The sequence below is a fragment of the Oryzias latipes genome, chromosome 8 (genome assembly GCF_002234675.1).
Source record: "Oryzias latipes chromosome 8, ASM223467v1".
Lineage (NCBI taxonomy): Eukaryota > Metazoa > Chordata > Actinopteri > Beloniformes > Adrianichthyidae > Oryzias > Oryzias latipes.
In genome coordinates this window covers 24,730,040-24,744,308 of record NC_019866.2, presented here as the reverse complement: position 1 = coordinate 24,744,308, position 14,269 = coordinate 24,730,040, and the positions used below count along the sequence as shown (strand labels likewise).

The 14,269-nt window shown below is 44.1% G+C and overlaps 1 protein-coding gene across 1 annotated transcript; it reads right to left on the bottom strand.

Moving 5' to 3' along the window:
• Positions 1-1,205: 1,205 nt before the first annotated feature.
• Positions 1,206-12,886, bottom strand: orla-uha (major histocompatibility complex class I-related gene protein-like). Its single transcript, NM_001278900.1, is given in 5 exon segments — positions 1,206-1,423; positions 2,105-2,401; positions 2,831-3,109; positions 12,260-12,520; positions 12,800-12,886. Coding segments are annotated over 5 exon segments (1,050 nt in total). The 5' UTR covers positions 12,858-12,886; the 3' UTR covers positions 1,206-1,268.
• Between the last annotated feature and the right edge of the window lie 1,383 nt (positions 12,887-14,269).

Sequence of the window (14,269 nt, the reverse complement as noted above, 5' to 3'; positions counted from 1 at the left end):
TTTTGCCTTGAGTGTGCGCAAAGGTATTGCCTCAGGATAGCGTGTTGCAGCTCACATTAGAGTTAAGACGTACTGCTGTCCTGACTTAGTTTTAGGTAGAGGACCACCACAATCTAGGACAAGATGTTCAAGGGGTTCCCCGATCACAGGAATGGGGTTCAGGGGAGCGGGAGGAATGATTTGATTTGGTTTTCCACTCATGTGACACACATGTCATGACCGGTAATATGCACATACACCAGACTTCAAACCGGGCCAAAAGAAATGTAGAAGAATAAGATTCTACGTTTTTTTTTTAAATTTCTGTGGAACTACCACTTGCTCAACAACTTTCCAGTCTAGGTCACCAGGTGCAGGGGGGGGAACCAGGTCCGCACCAACAGATCATATGAATGTTGTATGGCAACTTCCTCCTGCCAGAGTCAACAGCAGTTACAGTTTGCTAACAGCTTGAGCTTGAATAAATTCCCTCTCGTCTGCAGCAAAGGTTAGAGTAGAATCCACAAATGACAAATGATCATTCACACCCTTCTCAGATTTTCCCCTTCAGATTTAACCTTTTCATTTTTCACAACATCATTGCACAACAACAGATAGATTAAGAACAACAACCATCTTTCGCGCTTGTGCACGCATGACAACACAAGAAGGGAAAACAATGGAGGAGTTGTCAGCAACAGAAGCATCAGTATTTGGAACTACAGGACTATTGAGTATTTTTGATCTCTGAGTGCAACCATGACTGGTCCAGCAACAAGTGGAGACTGTAAGACAACTTTATCCATAGAGGCTCTGACAACACTCACTTTGAGTCCTCATACTAAAGTATCATAACCACAGGAGGAATCAGATGAAAAAGGTAACACACTGCTTAGAAACACAAACTGATTTGCACCAGAATCCAATAAAATGGTGTTTGGTAAACTGCTGTCCTCAGGTCCTGTTAAAGACACTGAACCTTGAGAGGAAAGGATGAAACCCTTCATCAGTTTGGTCTTTCCTACCAATGGTGTCATGACATGAATGTTCACAACAAGACTGAACAAAATACACACTTCTTGTTTGTCTTTTGGGACTTTTATTTTGTTCTTTCTTTGCCAATGTAGGGCAAATTGCAACAAGATGGTCTTTTAAATAGCAACAGTAAAATTCTTGTTCACTCAATGGAAACGTAAAAATTGGTAAAAATCTCTGCCATTTACTAGTAAATCATACTTTCAATTTAGTTAAACTGCATCTGGGGTAAAGATAACTTGAGATAAATGTAACTAAGCAGACATTTGAGTTAGTTCTACTTCTGTTCTGGATCTGGGACTCTGACCCTTCTTTCTATAGTAAACAATGATTGCAACCACAGCGACAACATCAACAACAACAGCAACAACAACACCAGTGATGATCTTCCAACTGGGAGGCTTCAAACCTGTAAGCAGAAAACAACATGAACACATGAAAAAAACATGCATGAGTCCAACTAAAAACACTGTTGTGGAGGTGAAGTTACAGCCTGTAATGCTCTGCTATCTGGTCTTTTCAGAAGGAGGCTATCAAACCTTCAACTACTTCAGAACTCAGCCGCATGTTTGCTGACAAGGACCAGAGAGAGTGGTAACACATTACTTTTGGAAAACAGCAACAATCAAAGAAGCAGATAGAAGAAAAGAGAACTTTCTGAGCTGGAAAACACTAAAAACCATCACTTCACTCCTCTAGATCAAGGGTCAGCAACCCAACTTTTTATGTTCTAAGATTGTCGTGGTGCCTTGTAGGAAGAGAGCAGCATGAACCCACGGAGGGGGGGTGTCTGCAGCTATGAACGCGGACTAGAGTCTATTATGGGATTCTTCTAAAAAGACCTGCAAAAGCAACTTGGAGCTGAACAGCACGTGAACGGATAGAAAGGCGGCAGCAGGACGAGTGAAAACTTAAATAACGAGTGAAATGATGCCGTTCACTGAAAACACCAGGTTTTCCAAAGGCTGATGCTGCTCCCTGTGTTTTATTTCTGTAGGAAACTGATCCAAACGGCTCTTTGGTAAAGGTTCTAGAACATAAAAAGACAAAGAGGTTTAGTTTGAATTCCTCCAACTTGAATTAGTTATACCTTCATTGGTATTGATCTGTTCTTTCTCCAGTTCAGTGATGACGTCTTCTTTGACTCCAGAGAGCTGAAACACACATTCATATCTATGCGTTTCTGCTTCTGGTGGAAGTTGGAGATCAACGCTCATCTGGAAAGTTCCATCATTGTTGGGGAGGATCTGTCCTTTCTTTACTCCTTCATGGATCTCCTCTCCATCTCTCCTCCAGAACAGGTCGGCTCTGTCCGGATAGAAACCTGTAGCATGACAGCTGACTGGAGAGGAGGAGGACTTCTGGAGGAGAGACACTGATGGAAGAACTGGAAGAAGGAGGAAGTTGAAATGTTTCTGTTTCATTTAGATTTGAACAATATTTAACAAGGTCACTCATTATGTCAACTTCTAACATGCTTCATGTTAATATTCTTTGTTCTGGATATGTTAATGACAATAATGTACAATATAGGTGTCATTCTAAGATTACAAAGCAGAGAAAGGACATAAAAAACACCTAAGACTAAAATAAAGCCTAAAATACCAAATCTGTAGGTCCTGTGGCCATCCCATAATCATTGCAAAACTTTTTGGACATCCCCGACAACTGTAGTTTGGATTTGTTTATGGATTTTTGTGAATCCTTTTCAGTGGGTACTAGGTACATGCAGACTTATTAATTCAGCTGTAAAATATGTCCAGAGATGAATCTATTCTCAGGTTTCCAAAACACTAAGAACATCATGAGAGTTTACCTGTTCTCATCAGAAATCTCCTTCCTAAGTTCACAAATTCCTTCAGCCATTTAGGAAAAATCTCATCTAGGTCGTTTTTCCATCCTGCATTGAAAGGTTTGTTATTGTCCCACTGATGTTTCATGATTTCAGCAAACTGGTTTGCAGCAGTCCATGATTCTGTCTTCAGGTCAAAAGAAAGGAAGTCTTCTCCATCATAACCTAGTTGACTATAACCTTTGACCTCTCCAGTTTCTTCATCCCACTCACATCCACACATCAACTGCACCACAAGAACACCTGAGAGACAAGAACACAGAACCTCAGTCAATCTGAACACAATGACAGTTTAGAATCAGAGACACAGAAACTCCTTCAGGATGTTTGTTCTACAATAAATCAACTGTTTCAGACATGAAGACTCTGAAGTCACTGATCCAAACACTGATTCTTTTCTCCACAGCCTCCTGAGGAACAAAACACTTCATATCAGAGACAAAGAGACATTTAAGGCTTAAAAACATTTAAACATTTGAATTTTTCTGGTTTTTAAAACCTCAAACCTCTTTGCAATGTTCTCATAGAGGTTTAACATAAAGTCCTGATCCAAACTAAACACTTTGACTAAAAAGTTTGATCGAAATCTCTCCAACATTAGTTTTAAGACTCAGAAATGCAGCAGAAATTAAGAAAATTCCACCAAAACATTTTTGACCTGATTATTTTATGAAAACTGAATCCATAAAAAAACAAAAACAAATGAAAGATTATTGCTCTAATTGAGACAGGAAATGATAGAAATTGTTTATATTTTAAACTAAATGAGTGAGATATTTATATAAAAATGATATTGAAATAATTATAGACATTATGATCCAAACATTTCAGTTATTACAGGTTTTATAGAAAAATTATATTTAAAAAAAGGTTTGACATAAAAAAAGATCTAAACTTTTTTACAAGACCCTCAAGATTTTGATGATGATGATGATAATGATGATGATGATAATGAATGTTATTGATGTAGCTGAGAGACTAAAGAAGAGTTTGTATCAAAGTGAAGCTTCTGTTTTCACAGCTTTGCAGCTTCGTCTCATCGTTTTGACAACAAATGTTTTTTTTTCAGACAATCAGGAAAAAATGAAAAAACTCCACAGCCTGCCTGTCTTTCTTTCTATCGCCCTGTCTCTCAATTTTTAAAAAATTTTTTGCCTTCAAAATTTTGATTTTTGCTTTCCAAAAATGTTTTTGCGTTTGCAAAAAATGTTTTTCTCCTGCGTTGTGTCTCATCTCGCTTTTTCCTATCTTTGATTTTGCTCTCATAGGTTTCGGTTCAGCGTGACAAAGCTGCCATCAAACAGCTGCTGATTGGTCCAGATTCTGACCAATCAGGAGTCTCTGTCTTATATTGACGTGTTTGGAGGCAGACATGGACTTTGGGTCGGTTCTGTTCGTAGGGATTCTGCCGTCTTCAACCATTCGGGTCCGTTTTTCTCTGCGTAAAACCCAGAAGGAGCAGCAGATCAAATCAAACGGTTTTTGTATTTATTCATGTTAGTGTAGCGACCAGCGTGACGCAGCAGAAAAACAACATCCGAGCTCCGTCTCCGTTACATTTGATTACGATTAAAATTAGTATCTGAACTATTGTTTTATTTTCATCAATAAAAGTTGAAATATAAGAGAAAATAGCATTTTTTTCATGAGTAAATTTTTTTCTTTCACTTTAGACAAAATAAAACGAGTTCTTAAAAAATAAGACGCTTATAAAATAAACATAAAAGTTAAAAAAGCTTCTTCTGTTAAATACATTGAGTCTGCTTTGGTGAGCCGTCATTCTTTAGCCTATTGATGCTGTTATTCTATTCCAAAACACGTGTGGAGCATAAAATATGTGCTTTAAATCTCTCTCTCTCTTAAAGAAAATCAAACTTTAAAATAATATTTTGCTACGGAAGATCACAGATCACAAACAGCATGTAAACTTTACAGTTTGTTTTTACAGTTTTAGGAGATCCTCAGCCATGGATTCACATAACTGACTACATAAAAAGAAAGTATGAATTATTGTTAAAATGACAAAAAATGAAATTTTCTTCTTCCAAAGAGACAAGCATGCGCTTTTATTATGACATTCAAAGCATTGTACATCGCATAGGTGTCATCATCCACTCCCCTTCCCACACTCGTGTTGCTAAAAAGAAGTAAACACAACAGGAAGAAATAACTAAGGTTGAAACAACATAACTGCCAGATGAAAGGACACGTAGGCAAAAAGAAACACCCCGGCTCAACCCTATTTTGACCAAAGCAGTGAGACAGAGTCTGAAATTTGAATGACGGCGTACGAAGATTATACGCCCATCAAAAAAGTAATACGGCTGCATCATCAGCAAAAGAAAGATTTTCTACTTGGAGGAAAAGGACGAACAAAGTAAACGCACAGCATGTATTTATATGTATACATACATAAAAAAATAAATTAAAAAACGCCCCTCTTACCCTCCACGGGTGGTTTCTCCTCCAAGCTGGGGTCCTCTACCAGAAGCCTGGGAGCTTGAGGGTCCTGCGCAGTATCTTAGCTGTTCCTAGCACTGCACTTTTCTGGACTGAGAGGTCTGAGGTCTTTCCAGGTATCTGTTGTAGCCACTCCTCCAGCTTGGGGGATACTGCCCCGAGTGCTCCAATTACCACAGGCACCACTGTCACCTTCACTTTCCAGGTTTTCGCCAGTTCTTGTCTGAGTCCCTGGTATTTCTCCAGTTTGTCATGTTCCTTCTTCCTGATGTTCCCATCGCTTGGCACTGCCACATCCACCACAACGGCTTTCCTCTGTTCTTTATCCACCACTACAATGTCTGGTTGGTTCTCCATTACCATCCTATCAGTCTGGATCTGGAAGTCCCACAGGATCTTTGCCCTCTCATTCTCTACTACCTTCAGAGGTGTTTCTCATTTTGACCTTGGGGTTTCCAGTTCATATTCTGCACACATGTTCCTCTATATTATTCCAGCCACTTGATTGTGGCGCTCCATGTATGCTTTCCCTGCCAGCATCTTACATCCTGCAGTTATGTGCTGGATTGTTTCAGGCGCCTCTTTGCACAGCCTACACATTGGGTCTTGTCTGGTGTGGTAGAACTCTACACCTTGGGTCTCGTCTGGTGTGGTAGATCTACACCTTGGGTCTTGTCTGGTGTGGTAGAACTCTACACCTTGGGTCTCGTCTGGTGTGGTAGATCTACACCTTGGGTCTTGTCTGGTGTGGTAGATCTGAGCCTCTATGGCTCTGGTGCTCAGGGCTTGTTCCTGAGCTGCCAGGATGAGCGCTTCGGTGCTGTCCTGTAGGCCAGCCTTTTCTAGCCATTGGTAGGACTTCTTGATATCAGCCACTTCAGTTATGGTCCGGTGGTACGTCCCATGCAGGGGTTTGTCCTCCCATGAGGATCTGTCCTCCAGCACTGTGTCCTCTGCTCTCCATTGCCTGAGACATTCACTGAGCACACTGTCAGTTGTGGGCTTGAGCTTGTGTATCTTGGATGTTTCATCCTGGATAGTGGCTTCTACGCTCACTAGTCCTCGGCCTCCTTCCTTGCGGCTAGCATACAGTCTCAGGGTGCTGGATTTGGGATGGAACCCTCCATCCATGGTGAGGAGCTTTCGTGTTTTAACATCCGTGGTCTGTATCTCTTCCTTTGGCCATCTTATGATTCCTGCAGGGTATCTGATAACTGGCAGTGCGTAGCTGTTTATTGCCCGGGTCTTGTTCTTGCCATTGAGCTGGCTTCTCAGGACTTGCCTTACTCGTTGGAGGTATATAGCTGTTGCAGCTTTCCTTGTTGCCTGCTCCAGGTTGCCATTTGCCTGTGGAATTCCAAGGTACTTGTAACTGTCCTCGATGTCTGCTATTGTTCCTTCTGGGAGTAAGACCCCTCCTGTCTGGACTACCTTGCCTCTCTTAGTCACCATCCGGCAGCATTTCTCGAGGCCGAATGACATCCCAATGTCAGTACTGTAGATCCTGGTGGTGTGGATCAGGGAGTCAATGTCACGCTCGCTCTTAGCATATAGCCTGATGTCATCCATGTAGAGGAGGTGACTGATGTTGGCCCCATTTCTGAGTCGGTATCCATAGCCAGTCTTGTTGATTATTTGGCTGAGGGGGTTCAGACCTATGCAGAACAGCAGTGGGGACAGAGCATCACCTTGGTATATCCCACATTTGATGGACACTTGTGCAAGTGGCTTCCCATTGGCTTCAAGGGTGGTTTTCCACAGCTTCATTGAGTTTCCTATGAAGGCTCTTAGAGTCCTGTTGATGTTGTACATATAAATATATATATATATATATATATATATATATATATATATATATATATATATATATATATATATATATATATATATATATATATCAGAATCAGAATCAGAATCAGAATCAGAAATACTTTATTGATCCCACACGTGGGAAATTTGTTCGTTACCATAACAACTGACAGGAAAAAAAGAGTAAGAATAATATAAATAAAAATAAAAAAGAGAACAAGGAAAATGTGGTATAATTTAAAGAGCTATTTACATAACAGTGCAGGTAAAGAGATGTGCAAAAGAAATGTGCAAAATAAAGAAAAGAGAAAAAAAAAAAAAGGGGAAAAGGTTATCTTCTGCATTGTGAATTATTGAACAGGGTTATAGTATTTGGCAGGAAGGATTTCTGGTACCGGGCAGTTTTGGAGCGGAGCTGTCTGAGCCTTCTAGAGAAGGAGCTCCGCTGTTTGTCCAGAACAGGGTGGAGAGGATGCTCTGGGTTGTCCATGATGGATAAGAGCTTGTTCAGTGACCTCCTCTCCATCACTGCTTCAAAGGTTTCCTGTTTGCAGCCAATGACAGAACCCGCCTTCCTGATCAGCTTGTTCAGTCTGTTGGTGTCACTGACTGCAATGCTGCTTCCCCAGGAGACCACAGAGGAGAACAAGGTGCTGGCCACCACAGACTGGTAAAAGATCCCCAGCATCTTGCTGCACACATCAAATGACCTCAGCTTCCTCAGGAAGTAGAGTCTGCTGCAGGCCTTTTTGTACACAGCAGTACTGTGGCTCCTCCAGCTCAGTCTGCTGTCGATAGTCACACCCAGATATTTGTACTCCTCCACCGCTTCCACATCCCTGCCCAGGATGCAGAGGGGTTGTAAGACAGTCCTTTTCCTCCGGAAGTCGATCACCATCTCCCTGGTCTTGTCCACATTGAGCAGCAGGTGATTCTCTCCAGCCCACTCCACAAATCCGTCCACCAGCCTCCTGTACTCCTCCTCCCGTCCACCGCTTATACACCCCACAACCACAGAGTCATCAGAGAATTTCTGTAGGTGACATGACTCTGAGTTGTGCTGGAAATCTGAGGTGTATAAGGTGAACAGGAATGGAGAGAGCACAGTGCCCTGTGGGGCTCCCACACCACTCAGCACCACGTCTGACAGGACGCCGCCCAGTCGGACAAACTGTGGCCTGTCTGTCAGGTAGTCAGTGATCCAGGAGACGGTGGACGCACCAGCACCCATCAGCCGCAGCTTATCACCCAGTAAAGAAGGCCGGATGGTGTTAAAGGCACTGGAGAAATCAAAGAAGGTGATTCTCACCATGCCTCCGCCACCATCCAGGTGTGAGTGAGCTCGCTGCAGCAGATGGATGACAGCATCATCCACCCCCAGGCGCGGCCGGTAGGCAAACTGCAGGGGGTCCAGAGAAGAGCTCACCACCGGTCTCACTTGAGCCAACACCAGCCTCTCCAGCACCTTCATCACATGGGAGGTGAGGGCAACTGGACGGAAATCCCCGAGGTGAGATGGAGACGTCTTCTTAGGAACGGGGACCAGGCAGGAGGTCTTCCAGAGGAGCGGCACCTTCTCCAGTCTGAGGCTCAGGTTGAAGAGATGCTGGAGAACCGCAGACAGCTGGTGGGCACAGGTCCTCAGGGTACGAGGGCTGACGCCATCCGGGCCGGCTGCTTTGTGCTGGTTAAGTTTCTCCAGCTGTTTCTTCACCTGGCAGGCTGTTACAGTCAGACAGGGAGGGAGGGGGGTGGTGGTTGGACTGGGGGGAGGGGTGATGGACTGTGGGCCCAGTAGGTGTGGTGTGTTAGAGGGGGAAGGAAGGTGAGGAGGTGTGGGGGGTTCATGAGGGGGGAGGTCAGTCAGCTGAGAGGCAGCAGGAGCAGGGGGGTGGTGTGGTGGAGTTGGGGGGGAGGAGGTTGAGGCATTCAGAGAGCTAAACCTGTTGAAAAAGGTGTTAAGCTCGTCAGCTCTCTCTTTGCTGCCTCTGATGGGTCTGCTTCTCCCCCCACATCCTGTGATCTTCTTCATTCCAGACCACACCGCCCTCATGTTGTCCTGCTGGAGTTTGGATTCCAGCTTCCTCCTGTAGGAATCTCTCCCGTTCCTCAGCTGATCCCTAAGTTGGTGCTGCACCCTCTTCAGCTCCTCACGGTCTCCAGACCTGAAGGCTCTCTTCTTCCTGTTCAGGAGGTTCTTCAGGTCACAGCTGATCCAGGGTTTGTTGTTGGGGAAGCATCGAACAGTTCGAGTAGGCATAACAGACTCCTCACAGAATTTAATATATTCTGTGATGCAGTCCGTCATGCCATCAATGTCCTCCCCATGAGGCGTGCAAAGAGCGTCCCAGTCCGTGGACCCAAGACAGTCCTGCAGGGCCTGCTCCGTTTCTGGGGTCCACCTCCTCACAGCCTTTTTGTGGACACGTTCCCGCATGGCAATAGGGACATAGTTTGGGATGAGGTGAACCAGGTTATGGTCAGACCTGCCGAGGGGGGGGAGGGCTGTGGCTCTGTATGCCTTCTTTGCATTTGCATACAGCAGATCCAGAGTTTTATTTTCCCGGGTGGGACAGTTCACATATTGAGTGAAGTCCCCAAGCGTTCTGTCCATGGTGATGTGGTTGAAGTCCCCAGTGATGATGCAGAAAGAGTTAGGCTGCTGTGTCTGCAGGCGGGAAACGGTGGTAGTGATGACGTCAGCGGCGGCCTCAGCATCGGCGGATGGAGGAACATACACATTCACCACCACAACCGATGTGAATTCCCTCGGCAGATAATAGGGCCGGAGTCCCACCGCCAGCAGCTCCACATGCGGCGTGCAGAGTCGCTCCTTCACGCAGACGTGTCCGGGGTTACACCACCGCTCACTCACGTAAAGAGCGATCCCGCCTCCCCTCTTCTTACCGCAGCTGGCTGCATCTCTGTCCGCTCTCACAGTCGTAAAACCAGGAACCGCGACGCTGCTGTCCGGGATGTGGGAGTGCAGCCACGTCTCGGTGAAGCTCAGTAGGCTGCATTCCCGATACTCCGTCTGGGTGTTCATTAGCGTCGTTAGCTCCTCGGTCTTGTTGGCCAGTGAGCGCACATTCCCCATAATGACTGCAGGCACGACAGGCTTAAATCTCCTTCTGTTCATCTTAACGTGAGTCCCGGCTCTGCGACCCCGACGTCTCCTCCGTATCTCCTTCGGAATCTCATGCCGAGCTCCATGAAACAGGCTAGGCTCTCTCAGGGCCAGCAGCTGGTCGCGCGTGTAAACAATGGCCATGCTTTCCATTGTTATTCCCTCCGATGTGAGAATATCAACGAGAGAAAAAAGTAAATAAAAAGCACAAAAATGGAAAAAAGACAGAAATAATAAAAGAACAACAACAACAAAAAAAATTTGAGAAAAAAAGGAAAGGAGACGATGATTACAGACTTGAGTAAAAGAGTGATTACAGGAGCTATGGCAACAGGCGTCCGTTCACGGCGCCATCTTTTTAGAAGAAGTATATATATATATATATACACATATATTTAATGTAATAAGATCAGAAACTCTTGTGTGCTGGGCCTCGCCAAATTTCCAACTGTGGGTGAGCCTGGTCGGGCCATGTTTACAATATCTCTTGTGGACCCCCTTTTCTCCTGTGTGCCCTCCTCCTGGGCAGAGGGCGGCTGGCCCCTGCCCTACACCTTTCCGTACCCAACGTGGGCCGAGTGGGTGGCTGCCTGGAGCGCAGAGCGGGTCTCCCTTGGGGGGTCCTGGCCCGTACCTGGGGTTGGGCGGGAGGATGCCCAGACCTCCTGGGTGGTGATGATGCGGTCGCCTGGGGCTGCGGGCAATCTTCACGGGTGGGGCCCGGCGCTGGGCCCTCCTGGCGCAGTGGGGAGCTGCTCTCCTGGTTTTGCCGGGGCTGCGCTCTCTTTCCCTCCATGCCTCCCTGCTCTCTGGCTCTGGGGGCTCGTAGCAGTCCTGCTGGTCCTGGCCTGGGTGGCGGATGTGGTCACCTGGGGGGCGGTTGTTCTCTGCCTACTGCCGAGTGGCGTTGGGGTTTCTGGCTGCCGCTGCTGCGGCGGCGGGGGTCTGGGTTATGTTCATCCATTTTAGAAGAACATAAACACTCACCTGAGCACAGGTGTTAGCTCATCTTTGCACAAACATTTTGCGTGATTGAATTAAATATTTTACACTGTTTGGTTTGAAGGCATAAGACATATGCGCGCGTGAACACTATTGGTTTTGTGTACATGTTGACATGTGGATATGTTTGCAGCCAACAGGTGTGTTTATAACATTTGAGTGTGTGTGTGGACAGGCCCCGCCCCTTCTAGAGTTGTATTACATCTGAACCCGACCGTATTGATAAACACCCAGCAACTTGTTGCTTTATGCTGCTTCATGGTTTTACACCCCCCCCCTATAATCACCCTTCTACCCCCCCCTCTCTCTAACATCCCTCTCTCTTCTTCCCTTCTTCCCTTTTCCGTCCAGTCCAACATAAAAAATCTTCAAATACGATTCAGATACGAAAATGAATAAAGTTTGGCCTGAATTACAAAAGGGGTTTATTCAGACATACCTCTGGTTTGTCTGAAGATTAATAACCCCTGTTGTTAAAGTAAAATATGTCCAACACAAGAGGCCGTCAGCTCTCATCTGTTTGCCCAGCTGTTGGACAGGACAAGTTAAAAAAAAAAAAAAGAAGCTTGTGCGTTTACTATGTCTGTTCTTTTTCTCCAAGCAGAATCTCTTTCTTTTACTGATGATGCAGCTGTATTACGTTTTTGATGGACGTATAATCTTCATTTGCCATCATTAAAATCTCAGACTCCGTCCCACTGACGCATAGCGCTCTCTTTCCATGGTGACTCTGGAAATCGGCGATCTATTGAGAATGTCTTTATGTACCGTGCATTAACCCAGGGTTACCAAGTGGAGCGTAATTACGCCAACTCATATCCGGTCTTTTGGAACCGACATACCCAGAGTAAGCAAGTTCAGGCGGATTTCAGCCAGAGTTCAGGGTTAAAGTCAGGCTAGTTTAAAGGGACCTTCTGGAATACCCCTCGTGATCTGAGTCTCTGAACATAATCATTTCAAAACAGAATCAGTGAATAAAGTCCAAACCAGCTCACCTTCAGTTTGGTTGTAAAGTTGCTTTGCTCTTTCTATGTCGCCAATGAAGGTCTGCTGGGCATACAGACTGATTTTAGTGTAACTTTTCCAGAACTCTTCATCTACTACCTCCTTCAACCAGTCCTGTCTAGGAACCATTGTTGTTATGTTGCTGTCATAGTAAGTCATCAGAACATCATCAACCAAAACAAGAATTATGAACCCTGGGAGGTTCTGGACTGGAAAGGGACCAATGAATAAAATCTTCAGAGAATGACTCACTGAAAAAGAAAAAAAAAACATAAATTCAGTTTACAGAATTTAAACTTTAAAAATACGTTTCTGTAAATGCAGAAGCATCAACTGTTAAAGTTAATGTTAAAAACAGAGATTTACTAAATAAAAACAGAGACTTTTGGTTTAAACTCTTTCATTTTACCATAAATCATCAGTTTAATTATATAAAAGAAGAAACAAAAGGTTTTCTTTTGACAAATGATAGATAAAAACACACAAACAGTTCAAAATAAAGTCCAAAAGGTAAAAAACTGGTGACTGACCTGCAGCAGCGCCGTGAAAACTCAGTCCCAGAAAACACAGAAACATCTGGATCTTCATTCTGGATCTTCTGAGGATCTCAGTCTGAAACCGTCTGATGCAGAATCTGGTTCTGGGTCAAACATCAGAGCAGAAATGAAAGAGAAACTTCAGAGTCGGATGATATAAATGAATGGAAATGATCTCAGAGTAAACGTCACAGAGCTGATATCTGGATTGAACTGACAAAGGATGACAACGAAAGTGAAAATTAGAGCATAGCATGAATACATTATTTAGTCTTTATATTTTTTTTGTTTGAATGTTTTGTTCTTGTCCTCTCAAAGCTGCTTGAAATCATTAAAAATCAGATTGTGTTTTCACGTGTGTTTGGTGTTATTCTGTAGTCAGCAGCGCCCCCTGGTGGTTAAAAACTCAATGCTCTGTATGTTCAGTTTCTATAATACAAACAAATCCTCTGCTTTAGTGCAAAATAAAAAATAAAAAATTTTTTGGTCCCTGAATAAGAATAATTGTGAGAAATTGAACATTTTTGTAAGAAGGTAATGTATTAAGGTAATAATGTTCTAAAATGAACGAGCTTACAATATAGCAATAAGAAACTGAAGCTAACAAAGTGAATTACTGAACAATCTTTGCTGTACGGGACAATAGGGTCATGATTAGTACAGAAAGTTTAGTGACAATAGCTTCAGTATCTGTAGAGATATTAAGCACCGTTATTATGATTCACATCTCTATTCAATTTTGAAAAAATAAAAATACCTGCCAGGGTCGTGGGGTCAAGGCAGGCTGGTTGGCCCTGTTGGGGGGGCTGGGAGAGGGGGAGGGTCAACTAATAATTCAGCTCAATCAGCTTAAATCATTCAAATCTCAGCCTTCCTCTGTCTCTTCCGGTGTCCCCCAAGGTTCTGTCCTTGGTCCTCTTCTTTTCATTACTTATCTTCTACCCCTTGGCAATATCTTCCGCAAATTTAATGTTAATTTCCACTGTTTTGCCGATGACACCCAGCTCTATGTATCAAGCAAACCTGACTCCTCTCTTCCACCCTCCTCCCTCCAATCCTGTCTATCTGAAATCAAAAACTGGTTCACCTCAAACTTTTTCAAACTCAATAGTGATAAAACCGAGCTACTTCTAGTTGGATTCTAGTAGAATCTTGTCTTTTATATTTATATTTATTGTGCTTTTAATGTCTATTTTTAATATTTGTCTGTACAGTGTCCTTGAGTATCATGAAAGGCGCTTTAAACAAAAAGTATTATTATTATTATTATTATTAACAGTGCGGGACCTGGAAGGTTTCGTGGGCTGGGGTCTCCACTGAGGCATCGTTGGTTGCCTCGGCTGGTCGGCGACCTCGGTCCCATCGAGGCCTGAGCAGAGTTCTCCCAGGGGCGGGGGCTTGGGCATGGGCTTACTGCAGGGGGTGGTGCTTCCTTGGCTCTACTCTCTTTTTGTGGGGTGGGGG